The sequence below is a fragment of the Periplaneta americana genome, chromosome 5 (genome assembly GCF_040183065.1).
Source record: "Periplaneta americana isolate PAMFEO1 chromosome 5, P.americana_PAMFEO1_priV1, whole genome shotgun sequence".
Classification (NCBI taxonomy): domain Eukaryota; kingdom Metazoa; phylum Arthropoda; class Insecta; order Blattodea; family Blattidae; genus Periplaneta; species Periplaneta americana.
In genome coordinates this window covers 9,390,437-9,415,485 of record NC_091121.1, presented here as the reverse complement: position 1 = coordinate 9,415,485, position 25,049 = coordinate 9,390,437, and the positions used below count along the sequence as shown (strand labels likewise).

General features: G+C 36.1%; 2 protein-coding genes across 3 annotated transcripts in view; both read left to right on the top strand.

The window, feature by feature from the left end:
- Dip-C (dipeptidase C) overlaps positions 1 to 25,049 on the top strand; it is an 894,313-nt gene that overhangs the window by 524,901 nt on the left and 344,363 nt on the right. The window lies entirely within an intron of this gene.
- LOC138699447 (transcription factor Adf-1-like) lies at positions 14,276 to 23,283 on the top strand. The gene is made up of 2 exons (XM_069825321.1): positions 14,276 to 14,605; positions 21,435 to 23,283. The coding sequence occupies exons 1-2, from the start codon at positions 14,467 to 14,469 to the stop codon at positions 21,956 to 21,958; spliced, it is 663 nt and encodes a 220-aa protein (XP_069681422.1). The 5' UTR covers positions 14,276 to 14,466; the 3' UTR covers positions 21,959 to 23,283.

Genomic DNA, 25,049 nt, shown 5'->3' with positions numbered 1-25,049 from the left:
TAAGAGTTAAGTGCATATTTCTAAAGTTTCTAGTCCATAGTTGCATCCATATTTTGACAGTTTTTAGTGCATATAAATCCTCGGTTTAGCAGTAATACATTAATAAAACAGTCTTTGATCAAATGACTGCTTCACCTTTATCCTGAACTCGTACTCATTGAATAGCGTTAAAGTATATTTTCCTGCCTGGGTTCGAAATCCAGACTATGTGTACTCCCCTTCGACCCCACGTCACACGACATGATTTCAGTAGTAGTGTAGTGGAATACACAATACTATAAACGGAGGTTCTTGGCGCCGCAATGCGGCTGTAATGTGTTTGTGTTATGCAGAGCGACGTACGGCGGCGGGGAGGGGTTGGTCGATTCTGGCTCTCGACTGATCGATTTCCAGCTCTCCGTGTAACCATGACAACACTCGCGGCTGCTGGTGTTTTCTGGAACTGACGAGGGGGCAAAGTCCTTCAGCTTTAATTACATTTCCGTCTAGTCGTTCGTTCGCTGTAAGAAGTTAAAATACGTTTAAAAAATATTACTTGGGGGTAGAAAAAAGACGCAACTAGACTACATTCTGTGTTTTTACTCTGGCATCACACATCCGTCGACAAGCTGCAGCAAAAAAATCTGCCACAAGGCAATTCTTCATGAATGGGAAACATGACTGACTTCTTGTGATTAAAAAATTGCAGTTCTTTTACTTCGTTGTTTTACGACGCTTTACCAACTGCTGTGGTTGTCAAGCGTCTGAGTGAGGTGAAGGTGATAATACTAGCGTCCACTGCCGAAAGTTACCCAGCATTTGCTCTTAATGGGTTGTGGGAAAACCTCAGAATAAACCTTAAAGAGGTAACTTGTCCCAACGAGGGAAAAAAACTGTAGTAGGCCTACATGTATTGCTATTAGTTATGCTATCCAGTTTTGTAATAGTTTCATCTTACCACTTCAATGACAAATTTACAATATATATCCTATATATATATATATATATATATAGTCCACACCTGTTGAGTAACAGTTAGCGCGTCTGGCCGCGAAACCAGGTGGCCGGGGTTCGATTCCCGGTCGGGGCAAGTTACCTGGTTGAGGTTTTTTTCCGGGGTTTTCCCTCAACCCAATATGAGCAAATGCTGGGTAACTTTCGATGCTGGACCCCGGACTCATTTCACTGGCATTATCACTTTCATCTCATTCAGACGCTAAATAACCTAATATGTTGATAAAGCGTCGTAAAATAACCTACTAATATGTAGTAGGCCTATACGTACTGTATATATATTGTGTGTATATATATTATATATATATATATATATATATATATATATATATATATATACACACAGTGGCCAAAGAAAGGCACAAAATTTAAATGGCTATATTCCAGTAGCTAATGATTTCACTTGTAAGTTTATTTTTCAGTCCTTGTAGACCGGGAAAGTAGTGTAATATTTAATTTTTTTTACCATTTATTAAACCTTATTTTTTTTGTAAGGCAGTGCAAAATCGATCGTTTATGCCGAACTAAGCATTATGATCTTACGAGTTAATTAAGTGAACATTACTTACATTAGATAATTGAATGATATCTAATCTATATCAAGTTCTCTCTTCAACTTAACGACGCTATATCAGTTACTCGATTATTTAATTTCGATAGAATTGGTGGTAACGAGATGGTGTGTGGCAAGATGAGGTAGAGGATTCGCTGTAGATTACTTGACATTCGTCTTATATTTGGGGAAAACCTCGGAAAGAAAATCTTAACCAGGTAATCAACTCAAAAGGGAATCGAACTCAGAACAGCAGTCTTCAATTTCCAAAGGTTTCCCTCATTTTTGTTTCCGTGCAGAAGGAGTAGCTCAGTTTCTGCTGTGCTGTTTGTTCACTGTGACTCAGGAAAACCAACTTTCGATCAGCAAAACACAAAATTACCATAAACGTACAATATCAAAACTTTACAGAATACGGTACTAAATAAACATTCAACCATTTCTCTCATAGAAGAAGCATCAACGGCAGCTACGAACAGATTATTGGGACTATTTCGTTTATATGACGTCATTCCATTTTCGACCAATGAAGTGTAATGAAATTTTGAATTCCAACCAATCACAGTCAGACTTTGCGATAATTTTTGCAGCTAGATTTATCGTTTTCAATTTATCGCATGGTCGTTCTTTTGTTTAGTCGTTGTCGCCAACTGTTTCCCCGTGAATTGATGATCATGAATACATTAAGATGCAACTACACGGTTAAACTTTTCTTTCAACTTTAAAGCAATGAATGCAAGATTGATATTTAATATTAATTAATATATTTACGCAGTGAAGACGACGTTCAAAACAGCGCAGTCTTTATGCATCTTAATTGAACGTACTTTTTAAACTCGATTCTTTCAATATTCTTCCCAGATTGCACGCATACGCGATTGGAATATTGAACTGTGTAGATGCAGCTTTAGTTCCTTTACACACTACAGCGAGAATGCGTTTGTCGAGCTATGAAAAATGCTTTCGTGTAGCACTGATTGTAACGGTCGAAATAAGACACAGCTGACATTGGTCCTGCTCCCACAGGTAACATAACCTATAAGTAGCCTATAAAATTTGTATTTTGTGAATGAAATGAAACAATTAATACAAAGTCAGATGTTCAAATTTATGTAACATCATCGCATATCAAACCCAAAGACCTTGCATAGTAATAATAATGTCTTCGATCAAACTGTCTTCTGTATGGCGTTATAAAATTTGTCTTTTAATTAGGCCTGTCTATACAGAGATGGCTTCACTGTGTAGCAACATGTCTCGCTTTGAATACATAAGCATTGGTAAGTTATATAGCTGTCCCCACTGTTACTGTTAAATTAAATTATTATTTCAGCAGATAATGAAAATGTATTTTTGTTATAATAATAAGAGAAAAGTGCAGTACATGTAATTAACATTGTTAAACCTGTATTTCGCTTTTCGAAATTGGCATTACTGAATAATAACATCGAATTTCTTTATTGCAGTAATCGATATTCATCTATTTCAACTTCACAATGTCTGAATAGGTTAAGTATTCGTTAATAAATAATTATTAACATTTTGTGATCGAATTTTAGGGATATATTATTTACATTTTTATTTTATTCACGAAGTAGTCCTAATAAATGCCACTCGAGATCTGAGATTTCCCAGATAAATCTCAGACTTCTTGTGACATTAATACAGATTAATTGATTAGAAAACTATGCAAGCTTATTACTACCTGGGAAGAATCCAGGCTCTTCCCTTAGAATCTTGACGGAAAACGGGACAGATTTAAAACAATTGTCCAAATTGCTTCAAAAGAGTAGAATAAACTCAGATGTGTTTAATTAATGTTAAAATTTCTTCATATATATAAATCAAATTTGTATGAATTCTGAGGAATGATATGATTAACGAAAACTATTGCATTATGCTATAAGCGTTATCACATACAGCATCAGAGTTCAAAATATCGCATAAAGCGATAATTTATCGCATAATTGGCAACGCTTCTTCCGTCTGCACAGAACACTTTATCTCACGTATTCCACTATTCAATTTTATTATAAACTGAAATATTCATACGTAATACGTTTTTTTATTTTATTGGGCTATTTTACGACGCTATATCAACATCTAAGTTATTTAGCGTCTGAATGATGTGAAGGTGATAATGTCGGTGAAATGAATCCGGGGTCCAACACCGAAAGTTACCCAGCATTTGCTCATATTGGGTTGAGGAAAAATCCCGGAAAAAACCTCAACCAGATAACTTGCCCCGACCAGGATTCGAACCCGGGCCACCTGGTTTTGCGGCCAGACGCGCTGACCGTTACTCCACAGGTGTGGACACGTAATACGTATGTAGGTGTGATGAATAGAACGCTGTGGGTTTGGGAATGTTTGAACACGATAAGAAACAATGACCTCATTTATTGCTGACCGTGGATCATGGTTTAGAGTTACAAACTAAACAAATCGTTAAGCTGCTGTGCCATACGGAAAGGTATTATATTATCAGAGGTCAACGTTCATGGTAGCAGGATCACATTGTGATTCCAATGTGAAGAAAATAGTCTTCGCCTAATTTTCCTGGAAGGTAACCTTTAGCACTTCTTATCGCATTTGGTCACCTGCAATTTACGACAAAGGATTTGTTAGTGCCTAGTTCATCGGATATATATTACATAGTATATAATTATATAAATGTCTATATGACAGTATTGCCATATCTAGAATTCACTGATAAAAACGAAAGAAGATCCATTTTAATTTCAATTTTAATTAAAAGTCATCTTATAGTTTAAAATGTATTCACTGTGGATTGTGGTAGTAGAAATAAATGTATTGATATCGGTAAAAAGAAGTAATTGTAAACGAAAATGTGACAATACCCCTTCGCATGACAAGTATTGATAAACGTAGAAAGGTAAAGGTATCCCCGTAACATGCCATGAAGGCACTTGGGGGGCATGGAGGTAGAGCCCCATGCTTTCCATGACCTCGGCACTAGAATGAGGTGGTGTGGTCGGCACCACGCTCTGACCGCCTTTTACCCCCGGGAAAGACCCGGTATTCAATTTTATAGGAGGCTGAGTGAACCTTGGGGCCGTTCTGAACGTTTGGCAACGAGAAAAAATCCTATCATCAACTGGGATCGAACTCCAGACCTTCCAGTCCGTAGCCAGCTGCTCTACCAACTGAGCTACCCGGCCGCCTGACAAGTATTGATATGTGCAAAAAATTTATATCCAACAGAAAGCCTGCCACTATGGTATTAATTGAACGATTTTACTATACCAGACTGCACCTATTCATGCACTTAGTGTTCTGCCCAAGGGCAGGTCTTTCACTGCAAACCCAGCTTTTTACAATCTTTCCTATTTTCTGCCTTCCTTTTCGTTTCCTCATGCGTTTAGAAATAGCTTCAGACACAGCTCTGCTATAGAAATAGTGATGAGAATCTAGGTTGTATAGTTTAAAACCATGTCAAATTCATTCCGTCCTTGGTTAGATGTTGTATATTCCCAACACGATCAAACGAAGAAGCTAGCGAACAGTTTGGTTCTTCTTCTTAGAGGACTCTGGTTGAGAAAGCGGATTCTATTTTATAACAGATGTATTGGAACAATATTTATTATTAAATACTACTTACGTTTTGAGCCACTGCAGTTAGTTTATTATTGTCGTAAACATTAGAACAATGCTATACACATACATATATGTAGGGTGAAATGGGGATAACTGCATTAAATTGATCTAGTAATAGATATCAATAAAACTAGTAGGTAAGTTCGAATAATCGTTTCTCTATTTATAATGATTAGAGACTGAATGTTTGGCAAAATACCTTTTGTACTGGGTAGAAGTAAATCATTATTCTCATAGATATAAATGTGATAAAATGAAAGTGATAGGGTCAATTTCTATTATCCTATTTTGCCTTTTTAAGGTATTTCTTACTAATTCAATAATAAATGCCTTTTTTTTGTGATTTTAAAGTAATATTTCTTGTTTATTTGTAATTTTTTAATTAACTGTAATGTAATCTGCATGAAATTTAAATATATGAAACAATGACTCACTTTACTAACAATATCAAATAAAATAATTTATTCGGTGCTTAATCTGCTAATAATCGTGCTTTAACACTATTGGTGTAATATGAATAATGATCGACAATCCACAGTTACAAATATAATATTGTCATGTCTTCACGATACCAACAATCAGCTTTATAATTTTAAATATTAAGCTCGTTCTCATAGAAGTTGTCACGTAGCATTTCCAATTTTTGCATTTTTGGCTGTGATGTCTGTACTTGGCTCTTTTTGATTTGTTTTTATTTGGTGTTTTTCATTTATATCTGTATCTGTCTTTTTATTTAGGTGGTATCTATTTTTTTTTAAATTTGTAATTACACTTGTATCTGTTTTACCTCTTTTTTCGTGTTGTATGCAATATGTTTTTTATCTGTACTGTCTATTGTAATTGGGGCTTTGCCCTGTTATGGACATAAATAGATAAATAGATAAATTGTTTTTCATATTTTCAAATCTTACTGTTATAATAATTTTGTCCTATACGTGTTTATTATTGTAGCAGAAAGAAATTTGAATAAGGAACAGTCAGTTATTGTCGGGTGACAGAAGGTATAAGATCGGTTAGCTAGAATGCCTAAATTCAGTAAACCACTGCAAAGTAAACTTCGTGTTTACGTTAGTAAATTTGGGCCCATGTGTTTTCAACCAATGGAATAGTTTTGTTATGTAAGGTTTGTGAAAAGACAGTTAATCACGAAAAAAAAAAAAAAAATTGTTTTATAAGTCAACATGTGTCAACTACGAAGTAAATATATGAGTTATGTTGATATAATTTAAATTTATTGCTAAAATATATTATGCCTTTTTAGAATTTATGCCTTTTTCAGAATTTATTGTGCCTTTTTTTACGTTTTATTGACTTTTTTCCTGCCTAAAAATCCGGGCTTTAATAATAATTATAGAAAAAATCGAGTTTCTATTTAGAGATTGGAAGTGGATACGTTGCAACACCGCAATGCTTGATTCCCCATAAATTAAAGTTATATCTAGGTACTCACGATAGTAAATTTTGGCTTTGTCCTTAATTGATTTCACGTTTAGAATTCTGGGGACAGACCAGCGTAAGACTTGCTGCTGCCGAGGTACAACGTAAGAAGTGGACGCAGATAAACACTACGGCGTACGCTTGCCGGGCAACCCATAAGTGCAGCGATGCCAGACTTTTCTGAAGTTTCCGTCACACTGTAAATGCGTTTTTAATAAGTTAATTTTGTACGTTATTGCACAAATGAAGTGTTTTTCGGCTTGTTCTTCGCGTTGATATCTTACTACTCAATACTCAATAGTTTTACCATAAATGCAATTCAAACTGCAGACAAAATTGGATAAATTAAAAAAAAACACGTATGCCTTCATTTCCCTCTTACTCAAAAATTCCAACCTTCTGCACATAAAATAAATTATTGGCACAGAAAAGTGCCTTTTCGTAAGCATGATGATGCGCATTCGACAAACACAGACAAATCTGCTCGTTTTATTTTTTTAAGATAATTATTCAGTGAGGTATCTGTATACTGAAATTTTCCCCAAAAATTATTTTGTTCGACTAAACTGTTATTCAAATACCAAAATGACATTTGTCTTCTTGGTTTTATAACCTAAAGATCCTGTTCTTAAAATGAATGGAGTTATACCCCTTTCATCCTGTATTATAATTTAATTTTTTTTAAATTTTATTGGGTTATTTTACGACGCTGTATCAACATCTAGGTTATTTAGCGTCTGAATGAAATGAAGGTGATAATGCCGGTGAAATGAGTCCGGGGTCCAGCACCGAAAGTTACCCAGCATTTGCTCGTATTGGGTTGAGGGAAAGCCCCGGAAAAAACATCAACCAGGCAACTTGCCCCGACCGGGATTCGAACCCGGACCACCTGGTTTCGCAGCCAGACGCGTTGACCGTTACTCCACAGGTGTGGACCCTGTATTATACATATATATATATATATATATATATATATATGAGTAATATTTAATAAACACAATACAATAGCTTACAATACATGCAAAATATTAACTTAGTCTACTCTACAATATCCAGAAATGATAATTAAAAAATCTTTTAATATTATAAAATGATTTTTTTTGTAAGCCAATCATATAATAGTACATTATGCAACGAGCCTATAATGATAGTAATTAAGAAGTGAGTATGGACGTTTATGAAACGAGCGGAAGCGAGTTCCATACTTTTCATATGAGCTTCTTAATTACCATTATAGGCGAGTTTCATACGACTTTTTATGCTCGACCATATTTCTAAATTGAAATTACAGTATTCAGATGTATACATTTTATTTGTATCTGACAAGATCGGAAGTGACCTTGTTCTAGGTCGTGAGATGTGCGCAGATGTGCGCAGATGCGAAAGTATTGATTTTTTCCGAGGAACAATAATGTCATTGACCTTGTGTAATTCGTTAAACTTGGTATAACTTTGATTATTGAATTCGACATAGAAAAACGAGATGACAAATTGCATTTATTTGAATATTATTTACAATTAACGCTAATTATTATAGTAACAGAACATAACTTTCTGCGACAGTATTGGATTTCCAGCCTCCGTGACTTTTCGCTAATTCTCTTTCAATTGCATATCCGAGAATAATCGATACTTGCGGTTTTATAACGGTACAAAGCTGACTCGTTATTGGCTGAACACCTGTAAGCTGAGTTGTCATTGGCTGAAAACACCTGAACTTTAATGAGTAGGTGTACTTTAATGATATGCATTAAAGGACTGCTACCAGGTGTATAATTACTACATTTCGGCATGGTCGAGCATAAAATACACTATCTACCAAAAAGTAATTGGGTACCCAGGATTTTACGTGCTAGATGCCATGTTTCGGTGGCTACTATGCAATGGTATGCAGACAATAATGTTCACCGGTTGGACTGGCCTGCACAGAGTCCTGATCTCAATCCCATTGAGCACCTTTAAGACGAATTGGACCGGCGATTGAAGTTTCTGGAAATTCGCCAACCTTCATTGTCCAACTGAGAGCTATATTGCAAGAGGAATGGCGACGCATTCCAGTGGATATCCTATACAAACTAGTGGAGAACATGCCTGACAGAGTGGCTGCTGTTATAGCAATAAGAGGTGGTACCACGAGGTTCTAAAGGGGCAAAAATCAGTGCCCAATTACTTTTTGGTAGATAGTGTATATTTGAATCTATTGGAAGTAGCTGAATTACATTCAGGTCTTAATCTGTTGAACACAGTAGGTAACCAATTCTTAGTTTAGTCCAGCTTAATGTGGTTGAGTGATTAGATGAATATATCTTGTGTGATAATTGTGATGAGTGAATGATAACTTAATAGACATACTGTAATCTCTTGAGACAAAACATCACTAATGCTGAATGCTGAGAGGCGTTTTCCTTGAAGTGATATGAACGTTTCTTTTATCATTTAGATGATTGTACATTTCAAGGCATTGCTTACACTTGCTGCTTGAGTGGAATGTGAAAGGAACTCTAGAATTAATGTTGCCGTTATATTCTCCGACAAGAATAGAAACAAGCGACAGCGACATGTTTTGTGACTATCAATACAAAAAAAGTCGTTTGTGTATATTACATGCGTTGCATTTTATGGGTGACGAAACACCAACAACCTTTCCTTCTATTGTTTTTGAACTCAATGTGGCGTCGTTTATTGTGAGAGACCTGTGTTCATGTTTGCGTACAATATGCGCTGTAATATATATATATATATATATATATATATATATATATTTATACATCTTGATTGCACTACTTTTACTGACTATGTCATCAAATGAAACAATGTTTTATTTAACACATTCAATATAATATTTATTTATTTTTTAATATTATCAATAATCCAGTGACTTGCCTACATGCATACGTTGCATCTCCTTCTTTCCAGAAACAGTCGCCTTGGAGCATGTGAGGCTGGTATGTAAATTTATTTCGTTGAATTCATGTTTAGGTGGTACTGCCGTCTCTTCTAAACATCCTAAACTACTTTCAAGAAAATTAAAAACATTCTTCTTGAGATGGCGGGATATAATAAAAGCGCTGTTTAATGTATCCCATAAGAGACGCTAGGGCTGAAGAGGTTAAGTAATTAACATTTTTAAAACTGTATTTCGCTTTTCTCAATTGGCATTACTGAATAACATTCAATTTCTTTATTGCAATAATCGTTATTCAACTATTTGGACTTCACAATGTCTGAATAGGTTAAGTATTCATAAATATATAATAACAGTGCAACTTCCCTTAACGGACACTTCCCAATAGCGGACATTTTAAAATTCCCCTGCAAAATAACATTGGCCCTTATGATAAAATTCTTCCAAATAGCGGACATTCTCAATAACGGAAGCGGACACTGAAATGTATCTCCCAACAACAATTAAAACTTCCAAATAACGGACAGCGTGAAAGAAAAAAGAAAAAGGCGGTTTTAAATTAAACGGAATAATAACGGAATTCTGGACTCTCACTCTGAGAGAGGAACATAGGTTAAGGGTGTCTGAGAATAAGGTGCTTAGGAAAATATTTGGGGCTAAGCGGGATGAAGTTACAGGAGTATGGAGAAAGTTACACAACACAGAACTGCACGCATTGTATTCTTCACCTAATATAATTAGGAACTTAAAATCCAGACGTTTGAGATGGGCAGGGCATGTAGCACGTATGGGCGAATCCAGAAATGCATATAGAGTGTTAGTTGGGAGACCGGAGGGAAAAAGACCTTTAGGGAGGCCGAGACGTAGATGGGAGGATAATATTAATATGGATTTGAGAGAGGTGGGGTATGATGATAGAGACTGGATTAATCTTGCACAGGATAGGGACCGATGGCGGGCTTATGTGAGGGCGGCAATGAACCTTCGGTTTCCTTAAAAGCCATTTGTAAGTAAGTAAGTAATAACGGAATTCTAACGGAATTCTTTGCAACAATCATTATCGTGCATTTGAACGTTCTTGTACTTTATTGAAGGTAAGCAGCACAGTTGTTAGTTGTGATACTGTACGTGAGCAGTCCGCACTTTCTTAGTTTGTCAAGTTGAGTGTTCGGAAGTACAGTCACATTAAAAATGTCACAAAAACGTAAACGTTTGTCACTAAAAGAACAAGTGGATATTGTAAAGCATAGTGAGAAGGAGAAATTAAGTTTAATGTGGGAAAAACTCAGGTTAGTGAAATTTTGAAAAACAAGGATGTTATTTTAAAATCATACACCGAGAATGCAATTCTAGATTTCTTTGTGTAAGGTGAAGTGGTACAGTGACTGATGTTTATTTCTCTTACAAAACATTTACTGGTACGATTTCTCTCTGGATGAATACTGTAAACAATCTCACTGTCTACTGTACTGTACTGTAAAATATAGTGTTGAATATGTAAGAGAATTTTTAATGTACTGTATTTTCTAAATAGCGAACACTTCTCAATAACGGACATTTAATTTTTCCCCGGCGGTGTCCGCTATAGCATCAGGGACTGTCGAAATAAAATTGAATTCAAACGCAAACTTACTAGGCACTTGGTCAGTAATTGATTTCTTGTAAATAGTTTCCTTAATCTATCACAAAATATTTCAATATCCAGTAATTTCATCACTATACAATTTTGTTATTCTAGGTTTAATTTGTAATTCAGTAAATATAAAATATTCTTTGTTTTTCTATGATAAATTATCTAGCTTTAATTACTCAGGTAATCTTTTCGTACTTTGATTTTTTTACTGACGGCCTTATCTCTACCAGGTTAAATAAATAAATACTACTACTATTGGGAAGTTTCACTGTATTATCATTTTGTGAGCGAATTTTAGGGATATATTATTTACATTTTTATTTTATTCACGAAATAGTCCTAATAAATGCCACTCGAGGTCTCAGATTTTTCAAATAAATCCACTCTCAGACCTCTTCTCACATTACTATAGATAAAAATATGTGTAACTTTTTAGTGCAATAATTATACATATAAATTAGTGTAAAAATTAGTTTTTCTAGTCGATGTAAATTACGTAAAATATGTACCGTGTACGCCAGGGGCGGCCGGTACTTATGTGCTCATGTGCTGCAGCACATAATAGAAGTACGAGAGAAAAATATGTTTTGTTTTAAAAACCTCAAAAAATATTTCTTTAATTTAAATAGTTACCGTATGTTTCCATTCCATACTGTTAAAGCATTTTAATCGTCCGCCTTGACACGTTTCATCATTCACCCTCCACTGTAGTGCGAGATGTGCTAAGCACAGGAAAGATGTCGACATGGAGAAATGCGCGTGCTTCAGTTACCCTTTTCACTTCCCCGCAAACACCGAAAACCTCAACAAGCTGCTGTCCCTTCTGTTCACCAAAGAGTAGCCAGAGCAGAATAGCCAACTTATGTATTTAGCACCTAAAACTTCATTTATTAAAAATGTATTTAAATATGAAACATTTATTTTTCTATTAGAAATGTGGTTTTTACCCATCGTTTTCAATTCTTCTAGTTCATAAAATTAGACATATATCCAGGTCGATGGCATTTAAGTGTGCTTAAATGCGACAGGCTCATGTCAGTAGATTTAGTGTCATGTAAAATAACTCCTACGGGACAAAATTCCGGCACACCGGCGACGCTGATATAACCTCGGCAATTGCGAGCGTCGTTAAATAAAACATAACATTTTTCAATACTAAGGTGATAGAAAAGTTCGCCACCAGGAAGGAGAATGGACTTTAATTTTGGTTATTAGGATGAGTGCTAATAATAATAATAATAATAATAATAATAATATTAATAATAATAATAATAATAATAATGTATTTAACCTGGCAGAGTTAAGGCCATACGGCCTTCTCTATCATTCAACCAGGAGTAAAACAGCGTTACAAAAAACACTGCAAATTTACAAAGTACACTACAATTTTACACACAAAACTGAATAAGATAATAATAAAATGTAAACAACAAGTAAGTAGAAATCAGACATAATATGTAACATACAGAAAGAAAGAGAAAAGCATAATTAAATGTGAACAGCAGGTCAAAATAAATGAGACATACAAAGTATAAAGTATAAAAAATAAGACAATTATTGATAATAAGAATAGTAATAATAATAATAATAATGATAATAATAATACTAATAGTAATAATAAAATAGTGCAGTACAAAGCACACAATGAATACAATATTTTAAGCACACACAGTAAGGAAAATTATGATTTCATATAGCTCAACTTATCACATAATAGATATACCATTATCGGAAAATATGAAAACAAAAATATAAAATAAGTTAAATATCACTAGAACATTAAAAAAAATGTGAATACGTGGAAACATGCAATACAACACTTGTCATAATAGTAAGTTAGTTTGGCAACTCGTCATAAGATAATTTTTTAACTTGGATTTGAAAGATTTCAATGTTCGGCAGCCCTTGACTTCAGGCGGCAGAGAGTTCCAGTGACGAGAGGTATTATTATTATTATTATTATTATTATTATTATTCTCGTTGCCAAACTTTCAGAACGGCCCCGAGGTTCACTCAGCCTCCTATAAAATTGAGTACTGGGTCTTTCCCGGGGGTAAAAGGCGGTCAGAGCGTGGTGCCGACCACACCACCTCATTCTAGTGCCGAGGTCATGGAAAGCATGGGGCTCTACCTCCATGCCCCCCAAGTGCCTTCATGGCATGTTACGGGGATACCTTTACCTTTTTTATTATTATTATTATAGCACATACGTTTAAAAAGTCACTAGCCGCCACTGGTGTAGGCCTAATTTACGCGTCTAACTCTACTTGCTGGGAATCGAGTCTGCGTGCTATGGACGCCGCCCCTGCAACGGTCGTTTTCTTACTATAGTCCGACCATCGGATCTGTGCCCCCGTAAGATATGCGAACTGAACCTTAATTCCTTTTCAGCTTCGGCAATTCATTTCTCTCCCTGTATTCCCATTTCTCTCTTTTCTATCCGTCTCTCTTTCTCTCCCCCACTACTCACAATTTTGAGCCTTCTTGCGGGACAGTTTATTTGCACTTACAGTCCAGTGTTGTCAACTCTGCATTAATACTGTAGCACGGAGTGGTGAAAGAAATGTTATTAAGCAAGTAATAGCATTTTGTATAAGTCAGTCAGCATCATTAGACCTACTTAAATTAAATTATGAATAAGTAATAATTAACCTTACAGTATTATAAGCAATATTCAAGAGACATGACTCTGTTTGACGGAAGTTTGGCAACATCCCTATTCGGCAAGGTTCGTGGCCTGCTGTTTGACGTAGTGGGAGAGAAACGGGTGAATGGGGTGAGTAGAGGCGTTAACTTTTCCAAGAACGACGACAGCGCTGAAGGGGCATAGATCCGATGGTCCGACAATACTCAGCATTTTCTCGTATTGGGTTGAGGGAAAACCCCGGAAAAAACCTCAACCAGGTAACTTGCCCCGACCGTGATTCGAATCCGGGCCACCTGGTTTCGCGGCCAGACGCGCAGACCGTTACTTCACAGGTGTGGACATTTTTGTTATTAGGATGAGTGCTATTATTATTATTATTATTATTATTATTATTATTATTATCATCATTATCATTATTGTTGTTGTAGTAGCACATACGTTTAAAAAGTCACGAGCCGCCACTGGTGTAGGCCTAATTTACGCGTGTAACTCTGCTTGCTGGGAATCGAGTCTGCGTGCTGCGGACGCCGCCTCTGCAACGGGCGTTTTCGTATTATCATGACACACGCTATCGCGTGCACGCGCGTACAGGCAGCTGACCACTCACAGCGCGACCTGTTCCCACGGGTAGGAAGCAGCGACCAGCCCGCCGCGCTTCCAGTCGCCATCGTGCTGGCGTCATGTCCGCAGCCACAGCGACGCTAATTTCAGAGATCTACAAGCGGCCGATACTATGGGACCCGCGCAACAAGAACTACCACAGCAGGGGCAACGTGGACCGGGAGTGGAATAGTGTCTGCGAAGTTATGAACATCACTAGTAAGTATTATTCATCCATAGTGCAAACCCAGCATTCTTCAGTCTTTCCTATTTTCTGCCTTCCTCTTTGTCTCTTCATATGATCCTAACTAACTTACTGTCTTTCAAGGAACCCGGAGGTTCATCGCCGCCCTCAAATAAGCCCGCCATCGATCCCTATCCTGAGCAAAACCAATCCATTCTCTATCATCATATCCCACCTCCCTCAAATCCATTTTAATATTATCTTCCCATCTACGTCTCGGCATCCCCAAAGGTCTTTTTCCCTCCGGCCTCCCAACTAACACTCTATATATTTCTGCCATACGTGCTACATGCCCTGCCCTTCTCAAACGTCTGGATTTAATGTTTCTAATTATGTCAGGTGACGAATACAATGCGTGCAGTTCTGTGTTGTGTAACTTTCTCCTTTCTCCTGTAACTTCATCCCTCTTAGCCCCAAATATTTTCCTAAGCACCTCATTCTCGAACACCCTTAATCTCTGTTCCTCTCTCAAAGTGAGAGTCCAAGTTTCACAACAATAAAGAACAACCGGTAATATAACTGTTTTATAAATTCTAACTTTCAGATTTTACGACAGCAGACTGGATGATAAAAGTTTCTCAACCGAATAATAACAGGTATTTCCCATATTTATTCTGTGTTTAATTTCCTCCCGAGTATCACTTATATTTGTTACTGTTGCTCGCAGATATCTGAACTTCTCCACCTCTTCAAAAGATTAATTTCCAATTTTTATATTTCCTTTTCGTACAATGTTCTCGTCGTCACGAGACATAATCATATACTTTGTGTTTTCGGGATTTACTTCCAAATCTATCTCTTTACTTACTTCCAGTAAAATTCCCGTGTTTTCTCTAATCGTCTGTGGATTTTCTCCTAACATATTCACGTCATCCGCATACACAAGCAGCTGATGTGACCCGTTCAATTCCAAACCCTCTCTGTTATCCTGGACTTTCCTAATGGCATACTCTAGAGCAAAGTACATATTTTAATGTCGTCTATCATCTGATACCTTCTTCTGCCCCGAACTCTTCTCCCGTTCACTATTCCTTCCAGTGCGTCCTTCAGTAGGTAGTTTCTTCTCAACCAGTAACCCAGCCAATTCCTTTCCCTCTTCCTGATCAGTTTCAGCATCATTCTTTCTTCACCTACTCTTTCCAACACAGCTTCGTTTCTTATTCTGTCTGTCCATTTCATACGCTCCATCCTTCTCCATATCCACATTTCAAATGCTTCTAGTCGTTTCGTCGTAATATTCATGTTTCTGCCCCCATATAATACTACAATCCACACAAGGCACTCACTAGTCTCTTCCTTAGTTCCTTTTCCAGAGATCCACAGATGATGCTCCTTTTTCTATTAAAAGCTTCCTTTCCCATTGCTATTCTCCTTTTTACTTCCTGGCAGCAGCTCATGTTACTGCTTACAGTACACCCCAAGTATTTGAAGCTGTCCACTTGCTCTACTGCCTCATTTAGAATTCGCAAGTGCACCTTCTTTACTTTTCTTCCTATGACCATGGTCTTCGTCTTGTTGGCATTTATCTTCATTCTATACTGCTCACAGCTATCATTTAGTTTCAGTAGCATATCCGTTAGTATCTTCTTCTTTTCTGCTAACAACGCCATATCAACATATCATACAATGTATTCTTCTTTCTCCTACTGTCACTCCTCCTATGTTCTGAAAACAGTTCTTCACTAAATCCTGCACATAGATGTTGAACAGTGTAGGTGATAAAGGGCATCCTTGTCGTACTCCTCTCCCTATTTCACTTCCTACTGACATTTATTCTCCTACCCTATTATTATTATTATTATTATTATTATTATTATTATTATTATTATTATTATTATTATTATTATTATTATTGACATTAAGATATGTGGATCATATGCAGAGACTAAGAGGAAGGCAGAAAATAGGAAAGATTGGAGAATGCTGGGTTTGAAAGATTGTACGAAATGTAAATATAAAGACTGTAAATTTATCCTTTGAAGAGGTGGAAAAATTAAAATATGTTGGAGGATCAGTAACAAATTGAACTGGCACTCGATAGGAAATTAAATACAGAATAAATATGGAAAATGCCTGTTATTATTCGGTTGAGAAACTTTTATCATACAGTCTGCTTTCAAAAAACTGTTAGAATTTATAAAACCGTTATATTACCGGTTTCTTTCTAGTTACAGCTAGTTTGTGATGGTTTAAAAACTGTTACAACCTGAACTCTTGTGCATGATCCGAGATGATCGATTCGAAATTAATTTCACACCATCCCTGCACGAACGTTCGTGTACTGTAAAATAATTTACTAATTTCATATATATTGAAGATGTTATTAAATCTGGCATTATGTTTTAATAACCAATATAGATAAGCATGGAAACAAACTATAAATTCAAAAAGTTCGTCTCTAGCCAATCCAGTGAATAAAGGTAACTTATCCCTTATTATTAAATTTGACTAATTAAGCCCTCCGAACTTCAACGTACGCCTAATTCATTCCAAGGGTTAAAATTCAGTTCTATCAGGGTTTTTGTTCCTATCACAGACCGGGATATCCGAAGTAGCCTTTACACCCCTCTCCCCGAAATATCCATAATGCACTAATGTATTATGTTGTATTAATTTTCATATATTTGCCGAGCTTTATGGATCCTACTCCAGACGGAGCTACTATGGGTCTCGCATGACATGTATACACACGACATCTTACTACACTTAATTAACCTAGAGTACAGGCCATAATATTGACAACTGACCCGTGAATTCTGCACGACGTAATAGGGTTTTCCACAATCACGTGCTTTCATATTTTTCGCTAATCTAGTATCGTTGGTAAGCTTCATAGTGTTGGTACGGGCTATTCCATATGAAATCGATTAGTAAAAAACCTCTTTCAGCGCTCAGAACTCTGGAACCATTTACTGCAGAACATTGGACGAGAGCTCATTTTAAAGCTGACATTTGGTAGTTTATGCTAAGAAGTAATCCTTATTTTTATTTTATACAGAGAGACAAATAATCTGATTTTACTTACTTTTAGGCTTTTTGCCCATTTGTAAAAATGTAAAAAATATATTGAGAAAAAACCTTGCATTATTAAGGGGGATTGGGCATTGTTTGATTAGTGGTACGGCAATAAGTTTGGAGGTTATTAAATAGATTTTCACACGCCTAGACTTGAACGGCTCAGTACCGCACGCACTGGCCGAGAGCTGAAGATAAGCGAGCGTTGGGCGTCATTTTACTCCTGTGTATATGAAAACCTGTGATAAAGCTAGCACAGCTATGACTGCTAGACGACACATCACGTGTTTATGTCTCCTGGCCTTGCTTACCTCGGCTAGCTCCCGTCTCACAGTCGCTGGTTAGTTCACGCGTGTACTATTTATTTTCTTTATTTGATATTTTCAATACTTTCTTATCAACATACCATCAGTAAAAAATATGTGTTTATTTGTATTTTCAATGCGGAATGTAACTATATCTTTTTAAAATAGTTTTTTCTTGGCAAAGGCGTCTTAATGAGGAAAAATCTAAATTTCTCCATTTCCATAAAAAGTAAGAAAATCTGTTTACATGTCAATATGAACCTTAATTTCTCAGCATCTAAATAAACCATGATTTTGATCATTGGGTGAAAGGGTTTCGGAGCTACGACAGTTTAAAGTTGCTAATTTTATGAAAATACTATAAATTTAAATATTTTAACTTTAAACACTATGAAGTTCCGATGCCTCAAAATTTGTACAAAGCATTGTATCACAGTTCTCTACGTACAAAAAAATTTGTTATTGTATTTACAAATTGTAACTTTGGGGAGGCCGAGACGTAGATGGGAGGATAATATTAAAAAGGATTTGAGGGAGGTGGGATATGATGATAGAGACTGGATTAATCTTGCACAGGATAGGGACCGATGGCGGGTTTATGTGAGGGCGGCAATGAACCATCGGGTTCCTTAAAAGCCATTTGTAAGTAAGTATTTAGAAATTGTAAGGTCAATTTTCTCTATATTTCGGTCGATTTGAGATGGAATAGCCCGTACATTGAAAATGTATTTTTCGTCCCAGATGACAGACGGCAGGTGTTACGAGCTCGTTTTCCATCCCGCGTCGACCAGTCGTAGCTTGCTTGTCCGACTTCCAGTCGGTTTTTGTTTACGCTTCTGCTGTGAACCAACATGATTCAACGGACGGCGGTGTTTGTAGTTCATGGATTGAATAACATTGTGTAGTGTGTAGTGCTGTGGTGGCGAAATCAGTCGGCACTTCTCTATCTAGCTGAATTTAATAATATTCTACGTAAATTGTTGTTTTTTTTTTTCGACAGAGGAATTGTAGTCTATGGAAAACGTACTGTGATACTGCAAAACAGTCTGTTTCGGACTTGTTATGAAATATACGTTTATGCTCGACCATGCCGAAATGTAGTAATTATACACCTGGTAGCAGCCCTTTAATGGACCTCATTAAAGTACACCTATTCATTAAAGTTCAGGTGTTCCGCCAATCAGAAAGCACCATATGAAAGCGCAAGTATCGATTATTCTCGGATATGTAATCGAAAGACAACTAGCGAAACGTCACGGAGGCTAGAAAACCAATACTGTCGCAGAAGGTTATGTTCTGTTACTATAATAATTAGCATTAATTGTAAATAATATTGAAATAAATTCAATTTGTCATGTCGTTTTTCGATGTCTAAATCAATTTCAAGGTTATATCAAGATTAATGTTCATTTTACTCTCTAGATTATATCAAGGCCAATGACATTTGTTCCTCGGAAAAAATCAATAGTTTCGCGTCTGCGCACATCTCACAATTACGACAAGGTCACTTCCGCTCCCCAGTCAGATAAGAATAATATGAATACTTATGAATAATTTCAAGTTAGAAATATGGTCGAGCATAAAAAGTCGTATCAAAATTATGAAACTCGCTTGCGCTCGTTTCATAAACATACTCGCGTCTTAATTACTACCATTATAGGCTCGTTGCATAATGTACTATTTTACACGATAGTCTGTTTTTTCGTCGTTACAGCAAACGGTCGCCACGATTGAAAGTTTATTTAACTGAAGTCAGAGTTGCCAACCTAGATAAATATGTTGGAATATTACAAATAACTGCTGTAGAGTTGTAATAAAAACCGCTATGTATGCTACAATCCTTCAATGCATGTAAAATTCACACGCAAAAGACATTGTTAATTAATATACATTTTGCGAAACAAATGACTGCATATTAAATTTACTGAACTTTATTTAAACAATTCAAACTTCACTTAACAAAAAGAAATAAAAATTATTCCAAAATATTACAAGTACCTGAATAATTTTTATTGAAGTTGAAGTCCACTCCTGTGGAGTAACGATTAGCGCGTCTGGCCGCGAAATCAGGTGGCCCGGGTTCGATTCCCGGTCGGGGCAGTTACCTTGTTGAGGTTTTGTCAGGGGTTTTCCCTCAACCCAATATGAGCAAATGCTGGGTAACTTTCGGTGCTGGACCCTGGACTCATTTCACCGGCATTATCACCTTCATCTCATTCAGACGCTAAATAACCTAAGCTATTGATAAAGCGTCGTAAAATAACCTTACTTACTGGCTGAACTGGAGGTTCATTGCCGTCCTCACATAAGCCCGCCATTGGTCCCTATCCTGAGCAAGATTAATCCATTCTCTATCATATCCCACCTCCCTCAAATCCATTTTAATATTATCTTCCCATCTACGTCTCGGCCTCCCCAAAGGTCTTTTTCCCTCCGGCCTCCCAACTAACACTCTATATGCATTCTGAATTCGCCCATACGTGCTACATGCCTTGCCCATCTCAAACGTCTGGATTTAATGTTCCTAATTATGTCAGGTGGAGAATACAATGCGTGCAGTTTTGTGTTATGTAACTTTCTCCATTCTCCTGTAACTTCATCCCTCTTAGCCCCAAATATTTTCCTAAGCACCTTATTCTCAAACACCCTTTACCTATGTTCCTCTCTCAAAGTGAGAGTCCAAGTTTCACAACCATAAAGAACAACCGGTAATATAACTGTTTTATAAATTCTAACTTTCAGATTTTTTGACAGCAGACTAGATGACAAAAGCTTCTCAACCGAATAATAACAGGCATTTCCCATATTTATTCTGTGTTTAATTTCCTCCCAAGTATCATTTATATTTGTTACTGTTGCTCCAAGATATTTGAACTTTTCCACCTCTTCAAAAGATAAATTTCCAATTTTTATATTTCCATTCCGTACAATATTCTGGTCACGAGACATAATCATATACTTTGTCTTTTCGGGATTTAATTCCAAACCTATCTCTTTACTTGCTTCCAGTAAAATTCCCGTGTTTTCCCTAATCGTCTGTGGATTTTCTCCTAACATATTCACGTCATCCGCATAGACAAGCATCTAATGTAACCCGTTCAATTCCAAACCCTCAGTATAAATAAATAAACAAATAGATAGATAGATAGATAGATAGATAGATAGATAGATAGATAGATAGATAGATAGATAGATAGATAGATAGATAGATAGATAGATAGATAGATAGATAGATAGATAGATAGATAGATACTATTATTACTACTACTACTACTACTACTACTACTACTACTACTACTACTACTACTACTACTACTACTACTACTACTACTACTACTACTACTACTACTACTACTTAGGCGTGGATGACTCAAATTATCGCGTTTAAGTTCTCGAGCTTCCTCTAGTTTAAAGTGACCGAATTGAGAGATTTTCATAACAAAATACTTTAACGTTTTTCTATAAATGTGAAATCTGTTTACAGAGGAGGCAGCTAAAGCCAAATGGAAGAGCTTACGAGATAATTACAGAAAAGAACTGAGCAAATCGAAAGAGGACGCAACGTCAGAGCGTCGGTGGGTGTACTTCAAGACCCTCCACTTCCTGGAGGATGTAATGGAAACCAAGAAGCCCATGACTGACGTTGGAGTTAAAGAAGAGTCTGAAGTGTTCTTGCAGAGGAGGGACAGTCAGGAGCAAGAGACCTTCTCAGACAACACGGCGTCTGAAATTACTGAACCCTCCGCACCTCCCCAGAGATTCAAGAAGAGGAAAAGAGGAAGCTTGAAATTCAATTCTCACCAGGATGCGCTGCATCCGGAGCGGACGGATCAAGGGGACGAGGACGACACAGACGATGACCTGCTGTTCTTCAAGTCCCTTTTGCCGTACATGAAGATGCTGCCGCCTATTAAAAGACTGTGCTTCAGATCGGAGATCCAGATCATGCTGGCGAATGAAATAAGTGCCCTGGAAACTGGGAGTGCCTCGCCTTCTGTGTCATCGTAGCTCTTAACGAAATATGTTATCAGCCATTCCATTCCCTGTGGACTATTCCATATGAAAGCGATCAGTAAAAAACCTCGCATTTTTTTAATACTCTAATGTTTTCCTATTTATACAAGGTGCTGAGGAGAGTGCATTTTCAAAAATATACTATCGAAAGTCAAACGGTTTTCGTATTGTTGAGCGACAAATTTAGCGTATTTTAGAAAAACAAGCCTCTTTCAGCGCTCAGAACTCTGGAACCGTTTACTGCAGAACATTGAACGGGAGCTCATTTTGAAGCTGACATTTGGTAGGTTATGTTAAGAAGTAATCCTTATTTTTATTGTATAGGCTACAGAGAGACAGATAATCTGATTTTACTTGCTTTTAGGCTTTTTGCCATTTGTAAAAATGTAAAAAAATATTGAGAAAAAACCTTGCATTATTGAGAGGGATTCGGCATTGCTTGCTTAGTGTCACGGCAATAAGTTTCGAGGGTATTAAATAAATTATTTTCACACGCCTAGACTTGAACGGCGCAGTACCGCATGCACTGGCCGAGAGATGAAGATAAGCGAGCATTGGGCGTCATTTTACTCCTGTGTTTATGAAAACTTGTGATAAAGCTAGCCCAGCTATGCGCTACTAGACAAAACATCACGTGTTTGTCTCCTCGCCTTGGTTGTCTCGGCTAGCTCTCGTCTTACAGTCAGCTGGTTACTTCACACGCGTACTATTTATTTTCTTTATTTGATATTTTCAATACTTTCTTATCAACGGTGCACCAGTAAAAAATATGTGTTTATTTGTACTTTCAATGCCGAATCTAACCATATATTTTAAAAATATTTTTTCGTGGTCAAAGGCGTCTTAATGAAGAAAAATCTAAATTTCTCCATTTCCATAAAAAGTAAGAAAAACTGTTTACATGTCAATATAAACTTTGATTTCTCAGCATCAAAATAAACCATGATTTTAATCATTGGGTGAAAGGGTTTCGGAGCCACAACAGTTTTAATTTGCTAATTTTATGAAAATACGATAAATTTAAATATTTTAAATTTAAACACTATGAAGTTCTCATGCCTCAAACTTTGCACAAAGCATTGTATCACAGTTGTCAACGGACAGAAAAAGTCTCATTGTATTTAAAAATTGCAAGGTCAATTTTCTCTATATTTCGGTCGATTTGAGATGGAATAGCCCCAGTGCAGAGATTATTTTTAAAACACTGTGCTTTCAACATAAAGAAACTTGACTGAAACTGTGAAATAAGTTTTTAGAGATACTTTATGTATCTACAACGTTGTAATTATTATACATAATAAAAGTTTACTTTTTATAAATCATAACAAAGCTGGACTAGTATTAAGGAACGGAGTTTTATGTGGTAAAAATGTGTCTTTTTCGTAGCACAGAAAATAAAAGTAAATTTTCGGAAATGCAATTTCACTTGCTAGTCATGCCGGTCTAGTACTAATAATATTAAAACATATATTCAGAGAGGGAGATTTTCTTCCCCCGTTTGAGAATGGACACAGGAAAGCATAAATTTGGAAAAATACAGAAGGGGATGAGGAATTCCCGGCTTCCCCTTTTCAATTCTAATACTATCCCTCTCCAAAAGAAAGATACACAGGATTTAATTTAAACTTCTTCAATTGCCTGAAAATAATGCAATTTTTGCATAACTGAAATCATAAACACAAATTTTTATGTAAAATATGAGGTCTCTTTGACAGCCGAGTAAGTGACTTTTCACAAAAATCAGTTGAGTGTACTTTACGAGTATAGGCTCTCGTATTCTTTTTTTTAATAGATTTATTGTTACTGTTTAATTAATATTCGTGTCTCTGCATCTGTCACAACCCTGGTTCTATTACGGTGTAGTGGTACCCTGTTGAAACACAATTTATTCTGAAATAGTATTTAAACACAGAATAAATATGGGAAATGCCTGTTATTATTCGGTTGAGAAGCTTTTATCATCCAGTCTGCTGTCAAAAAATCTGAAAGTTAGAATTTGTGAAACAGTTATATTACCGGTTGTTCTTTATGGTTGTGAAACTTGGACTCTCACTTTGAGAGAGAAACATAAGTTAAGGGTGTTTGAGAATAAGACTCTTAGGAAAATATTTGGGGCTAAGAGGGATGAAGTTACATGAGAATGGAGAAAGTTACACAACGCAGAACTGCACGCATTGCATCCTTCACCTGACATAATTAGGAACATTAAATCCAGACGTTTGAGATGGGCAGGGCATGTAGCACGTATGGGCGAATTCAGAAATGCATATAGAGTGTTAGTTGGGAGACCGGAGGTAAAAAGACCTTTAGGCAGGGCGAGATGTAGATGGGAAGATAATATTAAAATGGATTTGAGGGAGGTGGGATATGATGATAGAGTCAATTTCCGCGATTTTGTAATACACCTCAGAAACGTGTATTGTACAACATTTCTTGCACGATCATATTTTTAAAATTGCAAATGCAGTATATTTTGTATTGAAAATTTAGAACAAAATTTCAAAATTAATGGTAACTAAGTAACAATAAGTGGACTGTAATGGGTCTATTTCAGTATAGTTTTACAGAGGTGTGAAAATTATTAGAATAATCTTAATTTTAAAGGTTTTTTAATAGTTCCTTCACAAATATTCATTTAATTGATGAATATTGGTATATAATATTACTATACTGATGTAGGATATATTTACTACTAACAATGCCGGAAAGCATTGTTGTACATTGGTATTTTTCTTATTTTACAATTGTTATGGGAATTCAGAAATTATTATATTATGTTGGCGGAATTGGAAACATCAAAAATTAATTAAGAAATGCGTTTACATTGTTGTGAAGGTTCAAATGAACGTATACATCTGTTTTGTGCATATAATTTTTTATGTTTCCAATTCCGCCAACATAATATAATAATTTCTGAATTCCCATAACAATTGTAAAATAAGAAAAATACCAATGTACAACAATGCTTTCCGGCATTGTTAGTAGTAAATATACCCTACATCAGTATAGTAATATATACCAATATTCATCAATTCAATTAATATTTGTGAAGGAACTATTAAAAAACCTTTAAAATTAAGATTAT